At 45.1% G+C, this 27,841-nt stretch overlaps 1 protein-coding gene and 1 long non-coding RNA gene across 2 annotated transcripts in view; both read left to right on the top strand.

The window, feature by feature from the left end:
- Positions 1-27,841, top strand: part of LOC309360446 — a 359,212-nt gene that overhangs the window by 93,795 nt on the left and 237,576 nt on the right. The window lies entirely within an intron of this gene.
- On the top strand, positions 5,882-21,685 carry C1R (complement C1r). Its single transcript, XM_081894097.1, has 11 exons — positions 5,882-6,065; positions 7,969-8,209; positions 9,283-9,475; positions 11,097-11,237; positions 12,177-12,373; positions 13,335-13,482; positions 13,569-13,690; positions 17,105-17,183; positions 18,109-18,246; positions 19,340-19,414; positions 20,642-21,685. Coding segments are annotated over exons 1-11 (2,172 nt in total). The 5' UTR covers positions 5,882-6,063; the 3' UTR covers positions 21,478-21,685.

Genomic DNA, 27,841 nt, shown 5'->3' with positions numbered 1-27,841 from the left:
CCTAAAAATAACCCCTGCTGGTGTGGACACTTGTCAGTGCATTTTGGGGCGGAAGTGGAATGTTTGCAGTTTGTTGCATGCATTGTGATGTTTTCATGGGTGGCCTCTTGTCACACTACTACTGTATTTCCATTTGTTCCTCACCAGGTGCAATATATGTGTTCCTATTTCCACTGATTGTCCCATGCAGACGGCACATTTGAATTCCAGCAACCCAGCTGGGAGACATTATTCTCTTGAGATCTCAACACGCTGTACACACGAAGGAGTATCCTGAAGACTGTAACTGTGGTACATATTTTGGGCTTAGAATCATAGGATTTTTTTAGAGTTGGGAGGGACCCTAGGGATCATCTAGTCCAACCCCCTTCAACACAGGAATATGCAGCTGTCCCATCCGGGGATCGAACCTGCCACCTTGGTGTTATCAGCACCATGCTCTAACCAACTGAGCCATCTGGGCTTAAAAAGAAAATAGCAGAGGTTTTGCACAGGACCTCTTTATCCAAGTCTTATGCAAGTTAGGCGAATGCCGCTCTTGCACAGTACCTTGGTATTTTCTTGTTCATTATTTAATGAAAATTGATATTGCAGCCCTTTCCTCCAAATAAACACAAGACTCCATTGTGCATGCTGTGAAATATGATCGTTAAGGATGGCAACTTTTCTCTTCTGCACTTCCTGGCTTGATTTTCTTTGAAAGTGCAGGTTCACAGGTACAGAAATACCTGTGTGCGTGCCCAGAACAGAACAAGGCAGCTGATGGCGAAGGAGGAATGAGTGGGAGAGGTGCAACTCCACCCCCATACATACCATTAAGCTCTGCTCACCGGCAAAGTAGAAAAGTAACAATGAAAATCCGTGGCTGAAACCAAGAGACAGGAATGTGGGGGCAGCTAAAGGGCCAAAAGTATGCACAGGAAAACCAGATCCTTGTGAGCTAGTTGGGATATCAGGCTCCTGCCTGGACGCAGCTCAAGTTCTTGCAAATTTCCTTTCCCAGCTATAGGTGTGCAGGCTGATCCGCATGCAGATTGCGCTGGTGATGAATGAGAATGTACTGGGCTTCATTCCAGATCTGCACTCCTTTATCAGCTTATAAGTGCTAAAGCTGGCCCTTTGCAAAAGAGGTAGTAACTCTAGCATGGTTTCTCTGAATAGCTGCCTGGGACATGCTAGTCATCCCATCCAAACTCCTGCAGTTCTGCCTCCCCCTTTCCCCCAGTTTTAATCTAAATGTTCAAGCACACTTTGCCAAATATCACCAGCTGGTCCGCTGCCTGCATTCTTCCTTTCTCCACCCCACAAGTCCCACATACCCCTCCTACGTTTCAGAAGCGTTATAAGCTTGATAGTATCATGGGCGAGGGCATAGATACTGAACTGTCCGCAACCACATTGAGTGTTAATAACTTTATCCATGAAACTCTAAAATTCAGCCTAAGGCAAATGAAGACTCAGAGCTCAGAGCCTGGTGCAGGGACAAAGAGGAAGAAAATTAAGCCTTGTGGTTTCCTAAGGGTGTGGCGTGGCATTGGGGCAGTAGAGCAACATTCTGGTTTTTAGGGCTCGACCCATATTTTGATCGTATGGTATTGTGTAACAATGAATTTCCTTGGGAACTGCAGCTTTCTCGTTCTATGGCTGTGCCTTGCGAAAAATCTGATCTTACCTGCTGAATTGGATCTGATAAGATCCATGGAAAACCCACAGAGAGAAAACCCACAGAGAGATTTTGCTTAGCCAAGCTTCAGTTCCGTGGGTAAGGTTTTCATAAGGCAGAGCTGCAGAGCAACAGGAAAAGCTCTCAGACCTGGGGGAACTACCGTATTTTTCGCTCTATAACACGCACCCGACCATAACACACACATAGTTTTTAGGGGAGGAAAACAAGAAAAAAAATATTCTAAACGAAACAGTGGATGTATGATTTTTGTGGTTCATGCTGTGGCCACAGACATGTGATCTGACGGTGAGTTTGGGGTAGCCCAATGCAAAAATCCTGAGGATCCATGTGGATCCATGATTTGTAACCATTGCACCATTGTGGCCCCAGGCAACAGTGGGTGCGTGATTTTTTTGGTGCAGGCTGTAACCATGGATCCTCTGCTCACGACTGCAGCAGATTCCCCCCGTCATCCGTAGGCATTCGCTCCTTAACATGCCTGAGTGTTATGGTGCAAAAAATACGGTAATTGGTACACAATACAAGCAAAATACAGGTCAAGCGAAAGTGTGGATTGAGCCAGATTGTGCATTTGCCGGGCTTCTTCAAGAGCACAGAAAAAATAGGATAACATGGTCATCCTGAGTAAACAATTCAGCTTTTGGAGAATCTCCATTTTAATTTTTAGGATGCTTCCACCTTGTCTCTATATTGTGGGAGAGATGCAAGCGCATACCAGAACTTTAGGTCCGTGCAATTAAAGTGGATTAAAGTGCTCTGTCACCCTAGCACAACAAATCCACTTAAAAATATCTACAGACTTTTTGCAGGTCGTCTGAAGGGGACCTAAGTCTGATTCTTTTTTAAAGTGGATTTGTTGTGCTAGGGCGGCAGAGTGCTTTAATCCACTTTAATTTCTGGAAGGAGCTGGAATCCCCCTTGCAAAAGAGTGACAATCTGGAGGCGGTCTTATTAATTATGGGTTTAGTAAGGCAGGATTAATTCCTCCCCACCCCAGTCCCCTCTAGCAACAGGAACAGTACAAAATCCTAGGGGTGCCCCCAGATTGTCATTATTTCGTGGAATTGATTCAAGCACATACTGGAAATATAGAGTTGCTCAGTTAAAGTGGATTAAAGCACTTTAAAGTGGATCAAAGCAACAATTCCACTCTTTAAAAAAAGGACCACTGCCTTTTTGCAGTTAGGAAAGTAACAGTGAAATGAGCATGCATGTGATGAGCAAATGATAAACAGGAAGATGTATATACACCTGGCAAGAAAATCAAACTGGATGCTCATTGTCGTACAATTTCCCACAAACAAATCTGATTGCATGCCGAATAAAGACCAGAGACCATGTAATCATCATGCAAACTTCGAGCAAAGAAATCAGGATGGATATGCAATAAAGAGGAACTGGAGGAACCGTTAATAAGGAAGTTGCTAGATTTAATGTCTGTGGAGATCTGCTGGAAAGTGTGTGGAAATTCTTGGTGAACCCTCAGAGGTCAGAGGAAGGAGATTTGTGATGGGTGGGTGGGGGCTTTGTGCCTTCTGTATCTCCTTGCCTTCCTCCCCTTGCCTAGCAAAACAGTAAACTTTGCAAAATAAAATAAATTATGCAAAAGTACCAATTTTATAATTTAAATTGTCATGTTTATGCACCCTGAGCATCTGCTTTGCATGCAGAATACCCCAGTTCAATCGCTGGCACCTCTGGGTAGGGTAGGGACCACCCACCGTCTGAAATCCTACACTGCTGATCAGTGTAGACTGCACTGGACCAGCATGCATACTTATGGTATGACAAGGTTAAGGCCTTTAAGAACCATATTGTCAGAAAAGCAGTGTTCAATGTCTGGACAAAATATAAAGACTTATTGGAAAATAAAACTCCAAGGTGGCTTTCACCTCTGGAAGCTAAGGCCCGAAAAAGACCCAATATGGAAGCCGATTGGCCAAAATATTGGGAATTGCTAGAAAAAGATGGAAATAATTGGAAATTGCAGAGTATGGAGAAAATGAAGGATAAAGTGCGAGACTGGTTACATTACGCTCAGATTAAAGAAGTTTTTAAAAATGACAAAAAGTTAGGGTTCCAGGTGGAGAAATCGAAGTTGGAAACAGAATTGTTAGAACCTAAGACTAAGGTACTTTCAAGAATGTATAACTTGCTGTTGAAATGGAACACACAAGACGAAATGGTTAAATCGGCTATGATAAAATGGGCACAGGATATTGGGCATAACATTATGTTTGAAGACTGGGATAGGTTGTGGACCACTGGGCTGAACTTTACTGCATGTAATGCTTTGAAGGAAAATGTAATGAAAATGATATACAGATGGTACATGACCCCAGTTAAACTTGCCAAAATATACCATTTGTCTGATAATAAATGATGGAAATGTAAAGAAAATGAAGGAACATTCTTTCACCTCTGGTGGACCTGCCCTAAAGTGAAGGCCTTCTGGGAAATGATATATAATGAGTTGAAAAAGGTATTTAAGTATACCTTCACTAAGAAACCAGAGGCCTTCCTTCTGGGTATTGTCGGCCAGAAGGTGTTAAAGAAGGATAGAACATTCTTTATGTATGCAACAACAGCAGCAAGGATACTTGTCGCTAAGAACTGGAAAACTCAAGATCTACCCACACTGGAAGAATGGCAGATGCAACTGATGGACTATATGCAACTGGCGGAGATGACTGGCAGAATTCGAGACCTGGGAGAAGAAAGGATCGAAGAAGATTGGAAGAAATTTAAGATTTATCTACAGAAATTTTGTGATTTAGTGGAATGTTAAGAAGGATGCTTGGTTATAAATAATTGGCCATCACTAAACTGGATCGGAATTTGATGATAAGTGAGATTAAGAGAAACAAAATTTGTTGGAGAACTGTTATATTATATTTAAATGAGTGGTTACAAAATTGCAAATAAGATGATAATTTGCTTGGAAAAATTTATTAACGATGTAAGTGGGAGCGGGAGACGTGAGGAAGTCTAAAGAAGTTATGAAATTTTTTTAAAACAAAGCAATGCTGTTTATTATTTTTGTATTTCTTTTATTAAAAACCCCAATAAATATTTAAAAAAAAAATAGACTGCACTGGACCACATGGGCCACTGGTCTGGCTCAGTATAAGAAAGTTTCCTCTGAAGAGACACAGCCAACTAGAATCAAGGCAGATGCACAGCAGATATTTAAAGTGCACACAAAGCACATGACGACACCCCCCCAGAGAATACAGGGAACTATGGTTTTCCCCTACAATACATAGCACCCTTAAAAAACTACAGTTCCCAGGATTCTTTGGGGGTAGTAATGTGCTTTTGATGTATGTCTGGCGTGCTTTAAATGTATGGTGATCTGCTCTCACTCTTGTTTGGATGAGCCAGCAGCCTATCTCAGTATAAGACAGCTTTCATACATCTCATATGTGAGCAGTGGGTTAAGGGCCGGGGACGTGGATGGCACTGTAGTCTAAATCACGGAGGCTCTTTGGCTTGCTGATCGGAAGGTCGGTGGTTCGAATCCCTGCGATGGGGTGAGCTGCCCTTGCTCGGTCCCTGCTCCTGCCAACCCAGCAGTTCGAAAGCACACCAGTGCAAGTAGATAAACAGGTACCTCTGCAGTGGGAAGGTAAACGGTGTTTCCGTGTGCTCTCGTTTCCATCACGGTGTTCTGTTGCTCCAGAAGCGGTTTAGTCCTGCTGGCCACATGACCTGGAAAGCTGTCTGCGGACAAACGCTGGCTCCCTCAGCCTGAAAGCGAGATGAGCGCTGCAACCCCATAGTCGCCTTTGACTGGACTTAACTGTCCAGGGGTCCTTTACCTTTTTTACCTAAAGACTGGCGAACTCCATGTTGACATGTCCCAGGAAGGTTACTTGTATTTCTGTTCTTCCAAGCTCCCCATTTCCCCAAGCAGCAAGACATTTCAGGGAAGCACTCCCCATGCTTTGATTTTCTTTGGAGGTGAAGGCACTGGAGATGTTTTTTTGAAAGTGTTGCTTGAGGCTGTCCGCTCCTGCATCTGATGTGGGCTGGAGCTTTGCAAGGCTCACAACCTTTGCAGTTAAGGCACAACTGAACTGTTTGTGCAACAGTTTTACTCCTCTGGAATCTTGATTGTGAAAGCTTCTGTCCATCACTCCACCTCTGTGGGGACAGCAGAGGGCAGCAGAACACAGCAGAAAGGAAAATACCTCTCTTGCCCAACTAATTTGGAAACCAGTTATCTCCCCCTTCCCTCCCTCTCAGCAAGGTCTGCCCCAACTTCCCCGAATCACGGCTTAACAGGGTTAAGTGTTGTTGAAATCTCTTTGCAGCTCCCTAGCACAGACCACCAGAACGGGAGGGAGGAAGAGAGTTCACTCAAGTCTGCAAGCATGTGAGTGTTGACTGTGCGATGAAGGGAGAGGGTGGCATGCGTAGCGGTAGCAAAAGGATTTGCTTTACTCTGGCAAAGCCTGGGGCCAAATCTAATATCCAAAGACTATATTACAGTGTCTCCATTATCAAATGACGCTGGTTGCATGGACAAAGCATGGTGTCTGGGGCTGCTGCCAGATGGGTGTTTGTTGTGGGACGGGTGCTCTTTGCAGTGGCGTAGCGTGGGTTGTCAGCACCCGGGGCAAGGCAAGTAATTTGCACCCCCTAACCCGTGGATTTGCGCCCCCTAACCCTAACCCCCAGATGTTGCGCCCAGTGCGGCCGGCCCCCCCTGCACCCCCCACGCTACGCCACTGGCTCTTTGTGCACACAGATTTTTTCGCAGCATTCACCCGACTTCATTGGCATCAAAATGCCAGCCTATATTTTGTCCCCATTTAGTCCCCATTTACTCTTTCTGGGGAAATTTCAATAACAACAGCACCAAGGTATTGCCAACACCCCCCTTTGCAATACAGTGGTACCTCGGGTTAAGAACTTAATTCGTTCCGGAGGTCCATTCTTAACCTGAAACTGTTCTTAACCTGAAGCACCACTTTAGCTAATGGGGCCTCCCACTACCGCTACGCCACCACTGAGCGATTTCTGTTCTCATCCTGAAGCAAAGTTCTTAACCCGAGGTACTATTTCCGGGTTAGCAGAGTCTGTAACCTGAAGCGTCTGTAACCAGAGGTACCACTGTATCTGCATGGCCCACTTGCAGTATTAACCTCAACTGGAAACCCCCTGGGAAGTGACCTATAGAGCAGCATTTAGTTTAAAGGAATGCAACTTATAGTCTAAAGATGTCTCTAACCTGGCATGTTCTCAGTCTGCTCTAGTAGCCCCTGAAGAGGCTGGCACTACCAGTTAGATGCTTCTCTTATCTCAACAGGATGCTTCTTCCAAGACGCTTTGTAGTCACAACCACACTAGTCAAAGCAGGGCTGTATAGACCCAAAGCCCTTAGATCTTGTGAATGGCTGGTGATTTCCCTCCCAGCCCTTTCTCCAGAAAGTTTGTGGCCTTCAGGTCTAAGGAGCTGTGCACAGAACATACTCAGAGAAATAGCAAAAACAAAAGCTGCTGCCTTGAGACTAATGGGAGCAAAACTAAGAACTGCACAAGAGGATTGTGGCTTCTCGCTAGGCCTCCGTTCTGCCTGCAACTCTTCCTCACTGGTTCCAGGGTCTCTGAACAGATGTGCATAACCATCAAGGACCACTGAGTTCATGATGCTCTCTTGCTGTCATGCCAATTCTGAGGGATCCAGGTCTTTAACGCTCCAGTCGGCATGGCTAACGGCCAGGGTTGATGGGACCTGGAAACCCACAACATCTGCGTGGCCAAAGACTAGCCACCTCACATTTAATGGGTGCTGATTTACGCCTTTTCTAGAAAAAAAATTAGGACCCTTTTTAGTGCAGTTCCCAGCACATCCATAATTGTGCCCAAAGATTCAAGACCCAGTTCCATATCTAGCCCACATAACAAGTTGTTTTATTGTGTGACTATGCAATCATCACTACTGCACAAGTGCAGAACTGAGTGCAGTCTGCTAAATATAAGCTTCTATTTTTTCCCCTTTTTTTAAAAGCAAATTTTTAGCCCTTAAGGCTACACACATAAGATTAAAATTACACAGGGAATCCCTGGTGTAACATCTAAATCACGAATAGTAGCTAAGCCAGATATTTAATATGACTTAAGATCACAATCTAGCTCCTTTGCCCATCCAGTGACTATCAGAAACAGATGCAAAAACATTTCAACGTAAGCATAGTCCTGAATGTGAGGGTCCTTAGCACCAAGTTCCTTTTCCTTTTGGTCTTCATTCTCAAATGTGTGTGTTGTGTTTACAGGTTTTCCCAACTCCTCCAACTCCTCCTTCTGCAGGGAGCTTTAATCTTCGGAGCTCTCAGTTCCACGACAGCCACAAGGAAGCTCTTTGGGGAGGTCAGGTCCCCCAATTACCCCAAGCCATACCCAAACAATAATGAAAGTACCTGGGACATTTCTGTGCCAAAGGGCTTCAGAGTGAAGCTGAATTTCTGGCAGTTTGATCTGGAGCCATCTGAGGACTGCACTTATGACTACGTCAAGGTGTGTGTGTGGACAGAGCCTGGGATGTAGAGGGGGTGGTAGAGGAATTGCTGCATTTCCAAGTGGCTGAATCTCCATTTTGCATAGCTTGGCCCCACAAGTCTCTGCTCTGTTATTATGTTTCCCTCTCTCCCCAGGGTGTATGGGGTATTAGGGGTGGGGTAGTACCTCACCACATGGGTGGTGCTGTGGTCTAAACCACAGAGCCTGGGACTTGCTGATCAGAAGGTCGGCGGTTCGAATCCCCGTGACGGGGTGAGATCCTATTGCTCGGTCCCTGCTCCTGCCAACCTTGCAGTTTGAAAGCACATCAAAGTGCAAGTAGATAAATAGGTACCACTCCGGCGGGAAGGTAAACGGTGTTTCCATGCGCTGTTCTGGTTCGCCAGAAGCGGCTTAGTCCTGCTGGCCACATGACCCGGAAGCTGTACGCCGGCTCCCTCGTCCAATAAAGCAAGATAAGTGCCACAACCTCAGAGTCGTGCACGACTGGACCTAATGGTCAGGGGTCCCTTTACCCTTACCTCCAGTACCTCTGCTGGGGGACATGGTGCACTCCTTCTGGGGCAGTTTGTCCACCTTTGGTCCCCACCCTGCACTCATCTCTCACCTCCTAGAAGCTGTCAGCATGTGACAGCAGCCACACCCCAGGAATGGCTTCCACTGGCTGGCTAAACCAGGTGAGGGTAGCTTAAGGTTACCAGATGTCCCCGCTTCCTGGTCACTTTGGAGTTGCTCAAGCAACAGTTTGACTTCACCCATGGAGGTGCACTCCATTGTCTCTCGAGACAGATGGATGTCAACAACCTACCTTCCAAGGGCCTTTCCCTTTTTTTCAAACAGTAGGCCAACATACAGCAGCAGCACTGGTTTTTTTTAACCCACCCCCCAGTTTCAAAAACAATTCACCACAACATGGCGTCCTCCTCAAAGAGACACCACAGCTTAAGAAATGGAAGTCGGAAACCCACTGGGCTTGGGTGCATGCAACCTAGGGATGAGGTTCTTTGGATCTTGGTCTATTAAGACCACTGTTTCTAATACTTTCTCCTTCCCTTACTGGGTTCTGGCAGATCACAGCCAACAAGAAAGACTTAGGCCGGTTCTGCGGCCAGCAAGACTCAACCACCGGCAACCACCCTAGAGGCAAAGAGATTTTGTCAGCTGGGAACCGAATGCGGCTGCTGTTCCACTCCGACTTCTCCAATGAAGAAAATGGCACCAATGTCTTCTACAAGGGTTTCCAGGCTTATTATCAAGCAGTGGGTGAGCATAGAGCCTCCATTCTCTGCAGAAGGGGACAGGCAGGGCTGATGCAAATGACGGCAGTCTGACTACAGCCGTACCTCGGAAGTCGAACGCCTTTCGACCTGAACGTTTAGGTTCCCGAATGCCGCAAACCCGGAGGCGAGTGTTGCGGATTTCGAATGTTCTTTGCAACCCAAGTGTCCGGTGTGGGTTCTGCGGCTTCCGACTGGTTGCAGGAGCTTCCTGCAGCCAATCGGAAGCCGCACCTTGGTTTCCAAACGTTTTGGAAGTTGAAAGGACTTCAGTTTGACTTCCGAGGTACAACTGTACAGGCAGACACCTGACTGGGGAGTTATGGACAAAGCTTACTACTGTGAGTAGGGAGGGGTCTCTCAGTATAAAGTCGCCCCCCTGTGTCAGGTGTGTTCAGACTACCATCCATTGTGCTCTCACTGCTGCTTTTCAAAGCTGCATGCACACAATATTGGGCACAATTCATATTAATCCTGTAGTTTCTTGACAAACCATGCAATTTGATGTGGGGGTTTTTTTTTTCAAACCAGCTTCAGTATGACTAGAATTGTTTTAAAATTTTTATTTATGATTTTCAATCTTATACATTTCAATAATTTTACTGTCATTTTAACATTTCGAAACTCGACTTCCTTCCCCCTCCTTCTCCAGTTCCTTAATTTATTTTTTTAATATTTTCCTGCATATTCCAAATTAACTTAATCATTTATTCATCTACTTTAAATGTATAATCTTATAAAACTGCAGGTTATTACAATAATCTTGCCAATGTTCTTCTCTGTTTACAGTTTGTTTGCAAATATTCAATAAACCATTTCCATTCTTTTATAAAAAGCTTGTTACCTTGATTTCTTTTTTTTCTGGTAAGTTTTGTCATTTCTGCGTATTCCATTAGTTTTTGTATCTATTCTTCTTTCATCACGACTTCTTCTTCTTTTCATTTTTGGGCAAACAACATTCTTGCCGCTGTAGTCGCATACATAAATAAATTTCTATACCGTTTGAGTAGTTCTGTCCCTATAATTCCCCAAAGGAAAGCTTCTGGGTTTTTTGTTTTTTAACAAATGTTATTTTAAACTTCTTTTTTCAATTTATTATATATCAATTCCCAGTAAGCTTTAACCTTACTAAAAGTTAAAGGTCAGTCTGACTAGAATCACAGAGCATAGAATCATAGAAGGAGCGTCTCCACCCCCATCGTTCTGCCCGGACACTGAGGTCCCGCGCCGAGGACCTTCTGACGGTTCCCTCCCTGCGAGAAGTGAGGTTACAGGGAACCAGGCAGAGGGCCTTCTCGGTGGTGGCACCCGCCCTGTGGAACGCCCTCCCACCAGATGTCAAAGAGAAAAACAACTACCAGACTTTTAGAAGACATCTGAAGGCAGCCCTGTTTAGGGAAGCTTTTAATGTTTAATAGGTTATTGTATTTTAGTGTTCTGTTGGAAGCCGCCCAGAGTGGCTGGGGAAACCCAGCCAGATGGGCGGGGTATAAATAATAAATTGTTGTTGTTGGGACTCTGAGGGTCATCAAGTCCAACCCCCTGCAAACCTTTAAGCCAAATTAGTGTATAAACCTTTTCTAACTCTCGTTGTGGGATATCCCCAGATTTGGATGAGTGCGCCCTTGAAAACGACATCGAAGATGGCGCACCTCGGTGCCAGCACTTCTGCCACAACTACATAGGGGGCTACTTCTGCTCTTGTCAGCCCGGCTACCGTCTCCAGAGTGACCAACATTCCTGTAAAGGTAAGAGGACGAGCCAGGCTGTATGCACGCTATACCTCTGGAACACATTTGAAGCACATTTCCCTCTGCAAAGGATTCTGCACACTGTCGCTGATGCCTCACAGTGTCACCCTTCCCAGCAACCTTTAACTGACAGCGCCCAGAATTCTTTGAGGGAAACAGTGTGCTTCGAATGCACGCTGTAAAGTTATAGTGTGTATATTGCAGAAAGCTAATGGGTGGGACTACGGAGGGCTACTGCATTCTAGTGCTTATGGAAGGTTGTGGTCCAAGATGTCAGCCGTTCGTGACTAATCACATAAATACAGAAGAAAACGTTAAACATTAAAAACTTGCCTGTATCAGGAATGTTTTATTACATGTTTATATGTGCTGGAAACGGCCCAAAGTGGCTGGGGAAACCCAGCCAGATGGGTAGGAAATAATAATAATAATAATAATAATAATAATAATAATAATAATAATAATAATAATAATAAATTTCTTAAGTAAGCCACTCTCTCTTGGCCTCAGTCTCACACCCGCAATGTATAGAAAATGGTAGTGGTTTTTGCTACAGTGGGGATGTAAAGATTACTTTAATCATGCATGTGAAGTATTTTGAACATGGCAAATGCTGTTCCTGTTTTAGCCACGTTCTCCATACTGAAGATAAAACTGAGTATGGATTAGCTACCTTCATAATCCCATTTAATCTGTTGTGTTCACAGTATGGGTCATTGGAGCGACAAAAGGGGAGCTTTTCCTGCACTTTCAATCCGTGTTGATATAGGTGAGGTCTATAATCTGTGTTAGAAATTGTGGCTACAGAACAGGGACAGATCATTTTTCCAGTTGAATAGTGTGGTGAAAGAGAGAAGAATGGACCACCTACAAGGAAAGGATGCTCTGTGGGTCCCTGGCTTTCAGCAAACCTTATTTTGCTTCCTTGCCCTGCAGTGAATTGCAGCAACGAACTGTTCACGGAGCAATCTGGGTACTTGTCAAGCCCTGGTTATCCTCAGCCCTACCCAGCTGATTTACGCTGCAACTACAGCATACGAGTGGAGGCAGGCCTGATCATCACACTCAAATTCCTGGAGCCTTTCGAAATTGATGATCACCAGCAAGTCCACTGTCCTTATGACCAGCTCAAGGTATTGTAGATCACTGTACCCCTGGCTGGGGCTGTTCCACTCAGCCCTGCTTACTCCAAATATATCATAAATGAGGAAAGAGGGATGCTCCAAAATGTACAAATGTCTGCAATCTGTCTTTGAAGTATCTAGTTCTCAGCATGTGAAATAAAGAAGTCCTGCTATTTTCTTGAAAGCCATTTTTTGAATATATCGAGAATGTTGTTCTGTATGTTCATTGCCACCTTCCCCGCAGGATGAACTTCTTTTGGAAAGAGAAATCATTAGAGTGTTTTTGAAATAGCTAATATATTCACAAATACCATCGTTCAGCCCGGACACTGAGCTCCAGCTCCGAGGGCCTTCTGGCGGTCCCCTCACTGCGAGAAGTGAAGCTACAGGGAACCAGGCAGAGGGCCTTCTTGGTAGTGGCGCCCACCCCGTGGAACGCCCTCCCATTAGATGTCAAAGGAATAAACAACAATATCTGATGTTTAGAAGACATCTGAAGGCAGCCCTCTTTAGGGAAGTTTTTAATGTCTGATGCTTTATCGCTTATTATTATTCTGTTGGGAGCCACCCAGAGTGGCTGGGGAAACCCAGCCAGATGGGCGGGGTACAAATAAATTATTATTATTAGTAGTAGTAGTAGTAGTATTAAGTGTAGTGCTGAATAGCATCCACACTCGTACGGACAGCAAATACTTTGCTCCCAAAGGATTAGTGGATTAGTGGTTAAGAGCGGTAGTCTCGTAATCTGGTGAACCGGGTTCGCGTCCCCGCTCCTCCACATGCAGCTGCTGGGTGACCTTGGGCCAGTCACACTTCTCTGAAGTCTCTCAGCCCCACTCACCTCACAGAGTGTTTGTTGTGGGGGAGGAAGGGAAAGGAGAATGTGAGCCGCTTTGAGACTCCTTCGGGTAGAGATAAAGCGGGATATCAAATCCAAACCTTTCTTCCCAAACTCTCTGCTTCTCACCAGATCCAAGTTGGTGGGGAAGAGGTTGGTGAATTCTGTGGCACAACGTCTCCAGGAAGCATTGAAACCAATGGCTCTTCGGTGGACGTACTTTTCCACACGGATGATTCAGGATACAGCCGTGGGTGGAAGATCCGGTACAGCACAGAAAGTAAAGTATCCCCATCCAGCAGACGGAGATAAATGGCGCTCAGCCATCTGCCACTGCTTCCTTCATTCCTCTCTTATCTCCAACAGGAGTCCCTTGCCCACAGCCTGTTCCAAATGATGAGTTCACCGTCATTCAAGACCTACAGCCATTGTATCAATACCAGGACTACTTCATTGCCAGCTGCAGGACTGGATATCGGCTGATGGAGGTGGGACTCATTTATCTAGGGCTGAGGACACATTGAAGCACATTTGAAGCACATTTCCCCCCTCAAAGAATTATCGGCACCCCACTTTACCCCTCATAGCAAGCCTTAATAAACAGCAGTGCCCAGCACTTTTTGAGCAGGGCAAGGAAGAGACTCCACTTCTGACACCAGTGTTGCAAGCCACACCAATCTCTGCCTAGTAGTGCACAAGATTTCAGGGGGTCTTGGCCCTCCATTGGTGTCTGTGTTCTTATGGGGAAATTAGGCACAATGGCAGTGCTGGATTAAACCCTGTAGAGAACCCTAGGCAGTCAAAATCTCGGGAGCCCCCTTGCAAATTATCTCCTAATACATTTTTTATTTTACCAACCAACTTTAATAAGCTAAATCAATATTATTTTGATCCATTGTTGCGAAGGCCCTAAAAGGCCTCCTTTGTGTATTTGGCAATCCGGCACTGCAAAAATGGAGGCTAGTGTCCTAATAATATAGGGCTTATTTTACACATATATACAACCTTTAGTCTTCAGTCATAGAAACATGGAACTGCAGTTGGAAGAGACCAACTAGTCCAACCCCCTGCAATGAAGGGGCGCACAGCAGGAGCACCCCTAAAGGTGCCAGCTTATCTTTATGGCAGCACGACCAGCCTCCTTTTTGTTCTGCAACCTGTCTTGGTCTCCAGGGCACATACAAGCACGATTCCTTGTGTGACTTCATCAACACGTAGGATTAAAGGCTGGTACACACTTTGGACCTTTGCCCAGGTTAAATTAACTTATCACATGCTAATTGCTGATGCTCAGAGGTAGGTTTACACACATGAATCTCAATTACACTAGCGCAAACACTTATTAAACACCTCAAAACCTTTAGAGAAGGAAAGAATGTGCTTTGGATGTGTTTTAAAGGTATAATGTGTACATTCAGTGGCTTCTCCATTACTTTACCTCTCTGCCTTCTAAGCCTTTCCCTCCTATGATGTCCTCATGATCCCTCAGGCTTTGGGTGTGTGTGTGCTTTCTCCTCCATTCCTAAACGCTTCTCTTCCCTTTTACATCTCCCAGTTTTTATCCTAGGAACAGTTTAAGGAATATGTCAGGGCAAGAGAAACATCTGATTCAACAAATATTTATCTCCCAAAGGCATCTGCGCTTGTGGATCTGATTAAGGCAGAAAGAGATGTGACGATTGCATAATTTCTGGCCAGCGTCATGAATAAGTGGGGAAATCGAAAGTAGAGCAGAACAAACAAGCAGGCCTTAAATTGATCCAGTGTTCAGCCCCGGAATTTGTTTTGGTAGTTATGACTCAGCTCTGCCAGGATCTAAAACTGCATTTCCCCAACCTGGTGCCCTCCAGATGTTTTGGTCTCAAAGCAGAGATGATGGGAGATGTTGGAAAAGGCTGGTTTAAAGTAGCAATGGCGAGTTCCTTTAAGCATGTCCAAGGGGATTTCCCTAAACATGCTAAGCCTCCAGCGCCCTCCACACTTGATATTTAGGGTAGCAGGGTATTCAAGGCAGAGGGTGTGGATTCTGTGCAGAGTTGAGCATCAGAATATATATATTGTCAGGGAACTGCCATCAGCTCAGGGGGGAGAGGGTAAAAGCCAGATGGATTACAGAGAGCCCCCAAAGATTGTGGGAAGCAGCTCCTCCTCAGCGGAGGAGAATAACCAGGCCTCCAGTGGAGAGGAGCTTCAGGGCTCGGAGGAGGCAAGGCAGTGCCAGGACACCTTGCCTGGGCAAAGCAGGGAGGGGAGAGGTCCTCCGTTACCCACACCCTCCCTGCGCAGTAGGCTTCCGCGCAGAGAGGGGAGGCGCAGACTGGGCATCAAGAAACTGTTTTGCTGGGGAAAGTTTAAGGACCGCCCACTCACGGATTCTGGCAGTGAATGAGCAAGACACGGGAAAGTGGCGCTCTGCACAGAGAAAGTTTATTTTGGCATCAAAAGCAAGGCTTCACAGCCGAGCAGGGAGGCATTTGCCTACTTGCTCTCGATCAACCCCTTGGTACCTTAACACACACACACACATACACACACACATATCCACAATAAAAATAAGAAAAACTGCCACCCAGTGATCCTGAATCTGAGGTAGAATTTTGAACAAATTAACAGATTTTTAAAACAGTATTTGCTATCTTAAGATATAGGTCTTCCACCCACTGGCCAGGATCCAACGGGTGGGTCATGAAGCCATCCCAGGTGGGGCGCAGCAAAGCTGTTCTTGTCATTTTGGACTCCAGCTAAGGTTGACCAAACCAAAGGAGCACTATATGTAGGAGCCTGAGCTAGAACACATTGCTCATTTTATCAATTTTCATGAGTGCTGCAAAGTGTCAGGAGAAAGGCAAAACAAAACAAAACAAAATAAGAAAGATAATTCTTGCCAACTGTAGCTTGTCAGCTTGCCTTCCTGGAGTTATGTCTGATGTGAGGGAGCTCTCTATGGCACAGGGACACTCTGTTCACCTCCTAGCCTGTTTTTATGCCTTCCCAGACTTCTCTGAAAATGGAGGTGTGCCGGGGGCTAGAACGCTGAAAAGTCCACTGTGGTGGGTGGGTGGGTTGCGTAGCGGTTACAAGTCTTTTCTATTAAAAACAAAACAAAAAAACACTGCTTTTCAATAGCTTCTCAGCCTTTTTGACTAACAACAAGCGTACAAATAATTGGTTTTTGTTTAGTAGTAATGCCACAAGAAGTTTGGAGACAGGAGAACAGATACCTAGATCAGATATATAAGCTAGGCACCAAATAGCTCCTTAATCCAAAACTGAATGTATAGTTGCCATTTTGGGGCAAGACGGCTCTTAACTTCAAAGGATGGACTGACTGTGATTGATTCATCTGGTTAGTTCAGATGGCAACCTTGAGGTAGGTTAAGAGCTCTGAGAACTTAAAGAAGAAAAGTCACTTGATCCAGGGACAGTCCACATATCTATTGGCCTCGTCCAACTGCTTTTTCTTAATGGTGACACGGACCATTCATAAATGCAGGGATAGTCTTCCCAACTATGAGCAGGGCAGGGGGTGGGGTAAGTGAAGTTAAGTGACAACAATTAGCTATGACGTCGTCCACTGCTCCTGCTGCACAGAAAAAGCATTTTGGTTCCTGAAATTCATTCTGATTGTGCAGATAAAATATAGCTGGTCGATTTCTACAGGATGTGCTATTAAAATTCTCGTGACCGTTGTCGCATATATGAAGATGTTTTTCAGCTTTTTTGGCAGATCTTTCCCTACAATCCCTAATAGAAATGCTTCAGGTTTTTTAACAAATGTTAAATGGAACATTTTCTTCAATTCGTTATATATCATTTCCCAATTTTTTTTTAATTACCTTGCAATCCCGCCACATATGATAAAATGTCCCCTCCTTGTCCTGTGCCTTTTTGTTTTTGAGCAGGGCGACAAGCCACTCAAATCCTTCACTGCTGTCTGCCAAAAGGATGGGACGTGGCACCGCCCGATGCCCCGATGTGAAAGTGAGTAGCTAGCCACAGATCTGAAGTGCCGTATTTTTCGCTCCATAAGACGCACCTAGTTTTTAGAGGGGGAATGCAAGGGAAAAAAAATTCTTTAAACGGAGTGCAGAGCAGAGCATGTAGGCATCCCAGGCTCCGCTCAGCACTTTCATGAGCCGCATGGAGCGTGTGTGCTGCGCTTGCAGGCTTTTCCCCCAGGAGGGAGAAGGGCAGCCCATCACTGACAGGCTGCCCTTCTCCCTCCTTGGGGAAAAGCCCCCAAGAGCTGTACACATGCTCCATGTGGCTCTTTAAAGGGAGCACTGAACAGAGCCTCTCACCTGCATTCGCTCCATAAGACGCACACACATTTCCCCTTACTTTTTAGGAGCGGAAAAGTGTTTCTTATAGAGTGAAAAATACGGTACTATTAAAGATGGCAAGTTGCCATTGATTTTATTCATTTATTTTAAGGTCATTTAGTTGCTAGAGGGACGGGGTGGGGGGCAGCCTTCAAATGCCAAAACATCTAGGGCTAGGCCTGTTCCCAAGGTCTAGGCCCCTTCTGCACTCAACCTTGAAAGCAGCATCATCATACCTCTTTAAGCAGTCGTGGCTTCTTCCCCCAGAGGGAAGGTTTTGGGAAGGATGCTGATAATTGTTAGGAGGCTCTTGTTCCTAAGGAAAAGCGGGACATTCTGGGATCAAATCGGAAACTGGGATGGCGCCTGTAAATCTGGGACTGTCCCTGGAAAATAGGGATGCTTGGAGGGTCTGTAGTCATTTCTCCATGGATGGGAAGCCATCTTGAGGGGTGTGATTTTGTTTAGTCGGCAACTGGTAGCAGGAAATCACCACTGAATGATTGTGACCGAGCTGGACTTGGAAAGGATTCCTGAAAGAAAGATTCCCTCCCTTTCGTTTATTTGTCGAATTTGTCTCATAGTTGTGAACTGCGGCGAACCGAAAAGCCTGACCAACGGGGACTTCAGCTATGAGTCCCAGCCAAACAATAACAACTACCTGTCAGTTGTCAAGTACAGCTGCAAAGAACGCTATTACCGCCTTTTCAGTAATGGAGGAGGTGAGTTCTGCTCAGCACAAACTGTGCCCCCCCCCAGTCCCGTTCCTTTTCCATTCTGTCCACACCCTATAGTCTGTTAAGCATTGCTGAGAATTGCATCCCTGTGACAGGTAAAGCTACAGTTCCCAGGAAAGAATGTGCTTTAAATGTGCTTTAAAGGTGAAGTGCGGACGCAGGAATTCCCCTCCATTCCACGAGGGGTCTCTCAGCCATGTTCACAGCCATTTCAGTATGGGATTCCACTTTTGTGGCATCTACGCATGGAAAATAATTGCCTCACAGAGGCTGCATGATCACATTAGGGCAGCAGCACAGCTCTGGCATTACTGTACTTATTGTACTTTTCCCTGTATAAGACTATTTTTAAAAATTTTAAAAATCATGCTAAAAAGTGGGGGTCGTCTTATACATGGGTAGTGCATAGGGTGGACGTTTGATTGGTTGCTGCCACAGCTGCCAGCAGCTATTGTGCGTGTTATTGGTTGCTGCGTCAATGGGTGGTGTTGATTGGCTGACGCTTGGGCATTTGCGCGGGCGATTGGTAGCTTTTGCTGGCGATGGGACAGAAGGGAGGCAGATTTTGTGACGCGTGCGGGTGAGCTATTTTCGGCAATCCCTCCTTAAAAAAGCTCAACAACTCGGTGCCATCTCTCTCCCCCCCCAATTTTCTTAAATTTGAGTCCCCCAAAATAGGGGGCATCTTATACATGGGGGCGTCTTATAGATGGAAAAGTATGGTACTGTGTGGCAGAAGCTGCAAAAGCAGAAATAAGTCAATTCTGGGGTGGGGTTAATGCTATTCTGCATTAAAGACACAAGGAAGGTGGGGAAGTAGTTAAGGCAAGAGATGCAGTACAACTGCTGGGTCTTGTCTTTGGGAGCTGAAAAATAATAATAATCACAAGTTGTTGCAAGTATGTGGAGAGAGAACTGAATTTGTGATTGGAAAAAATGAGAAACTGAGAGAACTGTTCCTTCTAAGAATGGCTCCTTCCATCCCAGCCTGTGCCCTTACAGAGTCGAAAAACCAAGGTGTTTAAGCAGGCAAAGTTTATTCAGACTATGCTCCCATTATTTTGGTTTCCTTCCTCAGATATATATACCTGCTCTGCTAAAGGGGCTTGGACGGACCAAGATGACCATGAGGACATCCCTGTGTGCCTGCCAGGTAATCGGCACTCTTCCATCCTCCTCCTCCTCATCTTATCTAAAAAAACCACACCAAGCAAACACTGCAGAAAAGAGCAAGATAGAACATGAGGTTAAGGGAGAGGAGGGAGAAAAGATGGGATCAAAAACAGAGAGACAACAGCCTGATGGTGAAGCACGTTCTGAGGTTCAAGCAATTCCTGGTTAAAAGGGATCTTTGCCAGGGATGGGTGATTTATTTTGTTGGGGCGGAGGAGAGGAGAAACAGATTTTTGTGTCATGCACTCTGTTCCTTAGTGTCCCGAAGGTTAGGTTCCTTCAGGTGAACAGGCTGCCGAAGGCAGAGGCAGTGAGTAAGGGTGGAGCCCACAGCTCAGATGAGAAGTCGAAGCTAAAGCTGAGGGACACCGTTGAAGAGGCCAGAAGGATCAATGAACCATTGACTAGTATTTGGTGTTATTCTGCCTCTAGTCCTGGTGCTAGAGTTTACCCATCATGAAAAGTAGCCATTTATAGCCTTATCCTCTACAATTGTATGATAAAACCAGTGCTTTTGTTTTTCTCCAAAAAAGTGTTTAAGGGCACTCTCATTTTGACTCAAGAAAATCACCATTTTATAGTTCAAATCAGGGGAAATAAATACAGTAAATGGACAAAAGTACAAAGAACATGCATTACCTCATATTACACAGCTGACAGCTCACAGTAACTTCCAGATTGGCACAAGGTTGTGTGCACTAACATCTTCCCGATTCCACACATCCACATTCTACACTACTTCACACATTAAACGTTCGCTTCCGTCTGAAACTCAGGAAACACCGTGACAGGAAATGCGGCCGCCATCGGGGTTAGCAACGGAACTGACGGTTCACCATGCTAGAGAAGAAACTTAAAATTTTTAAAATTTGAGTCACAAAATGTTTAGGGGTGAATGTACCCACGAGTCCCTCCCAGAAAAAAAGCACTGGATAAAACCACCCAGCTTATGGTGGTGAATGACACAGTTTAACAATGCCCTGTTTAAGAAGAGTATGTTCACTTATCTGTCCTGAATCTCCAGGTACTGAGCTAAGTGTGTTAATAATAAGAGCAAATGCTGGTGGGGAAAAGCTGATTACGTGGGGAAGGCCTGACATGTTCTGTTAAGAGCGAATGGAAGCATTCAAAATAAGGAAATGTCACGTGGGAAATGGGAAAAGGCAGGAGGCTGTCGCCTTTCTTGACCATATTGTCTCTCTTGCAGTCTGTGGAAGACCGGACAATCCCATCAAAATAACCCAACGGATTATCGATGGCCAAGAGGCACCAGAAGGCAGCTTCCCATGGCAAGCGAAAACAGTCATCACCGGACGTGGAGGAGGGGCATTGCTGGGTGACCGCTGGATCTTGACCGCAGCGCACAATTTGTACCCCAAGCCGAGCAGTGCATCTCGGGTGGCTCCGAGCCCTGAGCTCTCGGAGGTGATTAAGAAGACTCAAGTCTTCTTGGGACACACAGATGTGGAGGAACTCGTAAAGCTGGGCAATCGCCCCGTCCGCAAGGTTTACATCCACCCAGCGTACAACCAGGGCCTTCCGGAGAACTTTGACGGGGACATTGCCCTCCTGGAGCTGGAAGACCCAGTGACACTTGGGCGTGACATACTGCCAATCTGTCTCCCGGATCCAGGGAACAGCACCTTCTACGCTCAAGGATGGATGGGTTATGCCAGTGGCTTCGGAGTAGAGAAGAACATCCTTGCTCACAAGCTAAAATACGTACCGATTCCAGTAGCAAGGCGTTCATCCTGTCAGCAGTGGCTGAATGGGCAGAATATTGACGGCCGGGACCCGGTCTTCACAGAGAACATGTTTTGTGCAGGTTCCCCTCACGAAACAAAAGATACCTGCCAGGGCGACAGTGGGGGGGCTTTTGCTGTGCGCGACCCGCAGACTGGGCGCTGGGCGGTCTCAGGGATTGTTTCTTGGGGCATCAATTGTGGCAACGGCTATGGCTTTTACACCAAAGTCATGAACTACCTGGACTGGATCAAGGGCATTGTGGGGAAGGATTGGGTCTCAATGCAAGGGTCAGATTAACATATTAGAATGTAAGCATCCGTTGTGATTCAGTGGAAGCTCCCGCCATTTTGTAAAGAACTGTCACCTCCAATGTATTGTTTCATAGCTCCCTCCCAGGACTGAATAAGTAGGACCTTAACTCACGGTTTAGCAAATCCTCTTCATTAATCAATCTAAGGTTTAGCTGGTTGATATAACAATCAAATAAATGATAGCTTGTTTGAAACTCTGTCAGTGTTATAATCGCTAACAGATTTCTGTACTACTTGCTTTAGTAATGGGCAGATAGAAACAACGTATTATATTCCTGTGTCACTATCCCCAAAGGAGCACCGCATGCCTTTGATTACATCCTTGTGCTAGGAAGAATGCTAGTTTCTTGTGGTTAATAAGGCAGCTGTAGAAGTTGTCAGTGGATCCAAATATGTCAGGCAGGGACTATCACAAGGGATAGTCATGGGCACTACATTCAGGATCAGCTCCATTCTGCAAAGGATGGTCGAGAAGCCTGAATCTGACATCCTCTACTCCTCCATTTCATTTTTCTTTTTTAATACGTTTTATTGACTTTCCACAAATTTCACATAAAATTCCCATACATAATAATTTTTCTTTCGTTTTCCGTGGTGTTTTTTTATACTTATTGCCCCAGCTTATCTTCACTCTTCTATACCATAGCCATAATGCAATAGTCGCTAATCATTTCTGGTGTTCATAGTTCAAATCCTGCTCACAAATCCATCACATTATAATATTTCTTTAAATAGTCCAAAACGGGCTTCCGTTCTTCCATCCTCCTCCATTTCTTAGGCTCATCTAAAATAAAGTCATTGCCACCTAGCAGTGAGTTTTACACTAATGTTGGCAGTGGATGAGGAACAACAACAAAAAAAGGCTGTTGTGCTTATTCTGCCTTTAACAGGATAATGGCCCACAAAAATTAGCAGCTGATACTTTTCACAGTTTGGAGGAAATCATTCCCTGTCAATATCTGCAAGCTACTATTAAAGGCACAGCTACAATAGCTAGGGGACGTGGGTGGCGCTGTGGGTTAAACCACAGAACCTAGGACTTGCCGATCAGAAGGTCGACGGCTCGAATCCCCGCGACGGGGTGAGCTCCCGTTGCCCGGTCCCTGCTCCTGCCAACCTAGCAGTTCAAAAGCACGTCAAAGTGCAAGTAGATCAATAGGTACCACTCTGGCGGGAAGGTAAACGGCGTTTCTGTGTGGTGCTCTGGTTCACCAGAAGTGGCTTAGTCCTGCTGGCCACATGACCCGGAAGCTGTACGCTGGCTCCCTCGGCCAATAAAGCGAGATGAGCGCCGCAACCCCAGAGTCGGCCACGACTGGACCTAATGGTCAGGGGTCCCTTTCCCCTTTATCTTTACAGTAGCTAGATCAAATGTTGCCAAGCCTACTTCACTTTTGGAGATTCCTAGGCTATTGCATTCAAACACCAAAGAGGTTTAAGTGTAGAACACCTCTAACCACTTTTGAGCTCAATCCCACCGCCAGCTACAAATAAAACATTTCTCCCTGTCTTGATTCAAATTTGTTAGGACTGCTGAGAGCTAGATAAAATGGCTTCACATTGTGCCCAGGCTACAACTGGGCTCTTTGTGGTTAAGGGGTAACGAAGGACTGATTCACACATGCATATTTAATCGCTTGGTGACTGCCCCATCCAAACTTTCATGTTTCAATGGAGCCATGACAGATCTAATATGTCACATAGAACTTCCACATCTTATTGCTTTTGAAGGGTGACTGATGATCACACAGTCGTCAAGTGTACAGTACTCAAGTGATAAACATGAATCTGTGAGTCAGGCTTTAGCCCAGTTGGTCTTCCTTTAAAAGGCCATTATTAGTCATACATCTCCAGAGACTACTAGTCAAATTAACTGCTGATGTTTTTTTCCTAATGCAACTACTCTACTGGATAAAGCTATATTAGTGAAATACTTTTATTCCAACTCTTGATGGTGCAATCCAGACTTCTAGAACTTGTCCCACTATTGGCTAAGAGATTCTCGACCACATCTTACGTGCACCCCAAAGAATGCTCCTGCCTAACTGTAAATTTGCATTTATTGCCTCACTAAAATGGCATTCTACAAATATTAAAATTACTGCTGCACAAAACTTTGGGTTCTGTTTTAAGACTCTTCTGTGCTTTTCTGTTTTCACTGTATACATAAAGCCATCATGCTAACCCAATGTTCTTTTGCAACCTGCCATGACCCAGGAAATACAATGGGACTTTGCAAATACAGTGGTACCTTGGTTGTCGCACAGCTTGGCTCCCGAACAAATTGGCTCCCGAATGCCGCAAACCCAGAAGTAAGTGTTCCGGTTTGCAAACATTTTTTGGAAGCCAAACTTCCAACACAGCTTGTGCAGCTTCTGATGGAGTGCAGGAAGCTCCTTCAGCCAATCGGAAGCCTCACCTTGGTTTTCAAATGGTTCTGGGAGTTGAACGGACTCCCAGAATGGATTAAGTTCAACAACCAAGGTACCACTGTACACAGGTTTGGCAATGAGGGACAGTTATGTTTTGAGTAAGTGGAGGTCAGCAGGAGCAAATATGAGGTTAAGGCATCACCCTGAACACGCTCCTTTTCTTTCTGCCACATAACATAAGGGCTGCCATTCACTTCAGTGGGCAAAAGTAAAGGGCTGCATTTGGAGCACTGTTTGCAGAGCAGCTAAAGTCTGGCCTTCATCCTGAGAATGACAGATGGTCAACAGAACCTTGACAGGGCACCTTGTCTCACATGCTGTCTGGGGTGATGGACATGGTAGTCCAAAACATCTGAAAAGCACCAAACTGGGGAAGATTCTTGGAAAACAATCCCGAAAGCGTTCTCACCCCAGGACAACAAACCGTGTGTCTACACAAAGCACAAACTCTAGGAGGCTTCAGCTCCCCACATGCCTTTTATTAAGTCACTCGGTCATTCAATAATCACTGTTTCCCTACAGAACTCTGGGTTTCACCCTCTAGATTTTCAACAACCTGCTGGTAGTTATTAGGTTTTTTGGGGGGGGTAGCAGATCAATTTCTGTCCCACTTTTCAGCCTCTGCCTATACATCCTATGCCCTTTTAAAATGTGGTTTTTTGGCGGGGGGTATTAGGTTGTTGTTTTTATTTTTATTACGTATTTTGTGGTTTTATATCTTCATTTTATTCTGTGAACTGCCCTGAGACCCTAGGGTATAAGGCAGTATAATAATAATAATAATAATAATAATAATAATAATAATAATAATAATAATAATACCTAGTCCATAGGGTTGGCCTACCTTGTGGTCACACCCACACACCCACTACATAAAAATCATTTATCCCAGGTAAAAGGAGGCAGGGTGGTGTGCCCTTTTTCAGCTTTCTGTTTAGAAAAAGGAAGTCAGGACTCAAAGCTTTATGACACCCCAGAAGAGCCTGTGAACAAATAGCTAATGGGAAGTGCAGGAACATGACTTCTCTGCACATCGATGTCCCTTGAGTTCCTCACGACCTTTCAGTCCTTCTGTCCCTCCTCTTTGGAAACTCCTTCAAGCCTTCCCTTCCTCTTTGCCACTCCCTGAATTCAGTGCTTTGGGATAGCTCTGCTCCTCCAAAGGAATTTCTAAGATGCAGAAATCTGGGGATTTTTTAATATATTTTTTTAATGAGGAAAGAATGTTACTGTTTTGGTAGAAAAGATCATGAAACTGTGTCTTTGTTTTCTCCAAGTTATTGAGCCCAGATGGGGAAAATCCCAGCCTGCTTAGTCATTATTTCCTAGGATCCTGACCCTGGTGTTTATTTAAACAGCTGCTGCTACAGCTCTATTTTGCACATGTAGTATCCAACACATAACTAAGAGAACCCCAGATTTCTTGAATTTCCTTTTTAAAAAGCACCTTTCCAGCTAGGTCACTATTTTATACAGCTCCGGTTAAGGCATGCGCCCATGAAGGCTTCCTCCGGTGCCTGCCAAATCTCCCAGCATCCTACTGACTGACTGCTCAGTTTATTATTGGGTCTTCATCTTGAAAAGTATATATTTTTGGAGGAGGAAGCTGGAAAAGCAATAGTCTTTTGCCTCTTTCAGCACAATGTACTTTTCAAGACACGGATGGTGCCTGAGCTTCGGAACAAATGGTGGAGCAACTGAGAGGTTACAAAGGAAAGGGAAACAATCTGTGAAATGGGTGTGTGTGTGTGTGTGCAATATGTGACCACTGGCATGCTGCAGGAGTCAGCAGAGAGGGGTGGGGGAAATTTCTGAGTGCTTACAGCCCCTCAAAGCTGGACCCAGTAATACGGATTTTCCAGACCCTCCAAGTGTCTCTTTTCCCCCAGGGACATAACACCAGTTATGTCTCCATGAACACAGTCTTCACAGTGAGTCCGTAAGTGACTGCAGAGGCCAGTTCTGGATCCACACGTCCTTCCACAGTGGGGACATAGGTTTTCGGCTGGGAGTTGATCATGGTGAGGATTTGCCAAAGGTGCCTTCCTCTTAGCTTGTTTCTCCTTTTCGCCCTGAGTTCGAGCATCTTCAAAGTCCATGTTGAAGTGTAGGTGGGTTCCCACGAGGCAAGATACAGTGATAGCAGCAAGAACCTTTATTGAACTAACAGAACTGGACAACAGGGGCAAAGCAACTGCTTATATACATTTCTGAAGGCCTGTGCCACTCCCACTCCCTACGTTATTGGCTGTCTAAACTTCCAAGCTGCGAATCAGGAGTCAGTGTTTAAGAGCCAATGACAGAGGCCCAAATCCTGAAATGTTCTGTGATTGGATATCATGTATTGAATCAGAACACAGGAGATCAGAATCCTTAGTCCAGACTCAAGTTCAGGCAAACACATACAGTGGTACCTCGGTTTAAGAACAGTCCAGTTTAAGAACAATTTGGTTTACAAACTCCATAAAACCAGAAATAGTGTCCCAGTTTGAGAGCTTTACCTTGGTCTAAGAATGGAATGCCTGGCGTGCTCTTGTCCATGGGCTCACGAAGAGTCGGACACGACTAAACGACTAAACAACAACAAAAGAATGGAATCCAAACGGTGGAAGGGCACCAGCGGCAGGAGGCCTCATTAGGGAAAGCGCGCCTTGGTTTAAGAATGGTTTCGGTTTAAGAACGGACTTCCGGAATGGAGGTAAACCGAGGTACCACTGTACCATTGAATACATAACACATGACACCTTTGGTAAAGGCTGATCTCCAATTGGAGCCCTTGCAGGCCAATGTTTCCCAGTTATCAGTGCTTATACCACTTTTTTTTAAGATTTCAAATGAGCTTCAGAAACCACAACCATTTCTTAAAAAATCAGATTTGTGCAATAATGAAAAGCAGTGGTTTCTCCAGATGTCCCTGCTACGCTTCCTCTCCTCTTACTGATTTAACTCTATATTACCGTATTGATTTCTCCTACAACCAACTTCCTGTTTCAGAATGCAAAATGCCCATCATTTTAAGACAGCATAAAGTGTGAGTGTGCAAGCTTGTGTTGAGTTGGGAATTCCTTTTTTAAAAAAGCACACTGCTCATCTGATTCTTGTACGTTAGAAGATGGTATCGAAGAGGAAAGGGATCAAAGAGGAAAGTGGTTTTGATTTTTCAACTGCAAATACATGCATGTTTTGACTAATGAGGCCAAATTTGAATGCAGTCAACGTGGATTCTAAGTGAGATCCAGCTCAAATATGGTCAAGCCCAAAGTTTCACAAAATGTCAACATTTGACTGCCAGGAGCAATACATTAACAAAGCAGTAAAGATCCTTTGAAGTCTAGGGGGGGGGGGAGAGATCAAGAAGGCAGCACACATGATTCTGCATTTAGTTCTCTTTTTAATATAATCCAACTGAGTATGTGTTGCAAGCAATATGTAATGTATTTGTAAAATCAGGGCTGCGTTCAACATACAAACGTAACTGTGGAGACTCCCTGGGAAAGATCCTGATGTTGGGAAAGATGGAAGGCACAAGGAGAAGGGGATGACAGAGGACGAGATGGTGGGACAGTGTTCTCGAAGCTACTAACTTGACCAAACTGCGGCAGGCAGTGGAAGACAGGAGTGCCTGGCATGCTTTGGTCCATGGGGTCACAAAGTGTTGGACACGACTAAATGACTAAACAACTAAACAACAACAACCAAGGAAAAGCAGGACATTCCAGGATCAAATCGGAAACCGGGACGGCTTCTGTAAATCTGGGACTGTCCCTGGAAAATAGGGACACTTGGAGGGTCTGTCTTTGCTTTTCCCCCCAGTTCTGTTCTACATGCACTAGAAGGACACTGTCTTGATTTCTGGACTTTGTGACACAATTGCCAGAAATGTTGGCCCCTTCTGTCTCTGAAGTATAGTCACACCTG

This window comes from Podarcis melisellensis, assembly GCF_964234715.1.
Source record: "Podarcis melisellensis genome assembly, chromosome: 17".
NCBI lineage: Eukaryota > Metazoa > Chordata > Lepidosauria > Squamata > Lacertidae > Podarcis > Podarcis melisellensis.
The sequence above is the reverse complement of the archived record's forward strand: the minus strand, read 5'-3'. Positions and strand labels throughout refer to the sequence as shown.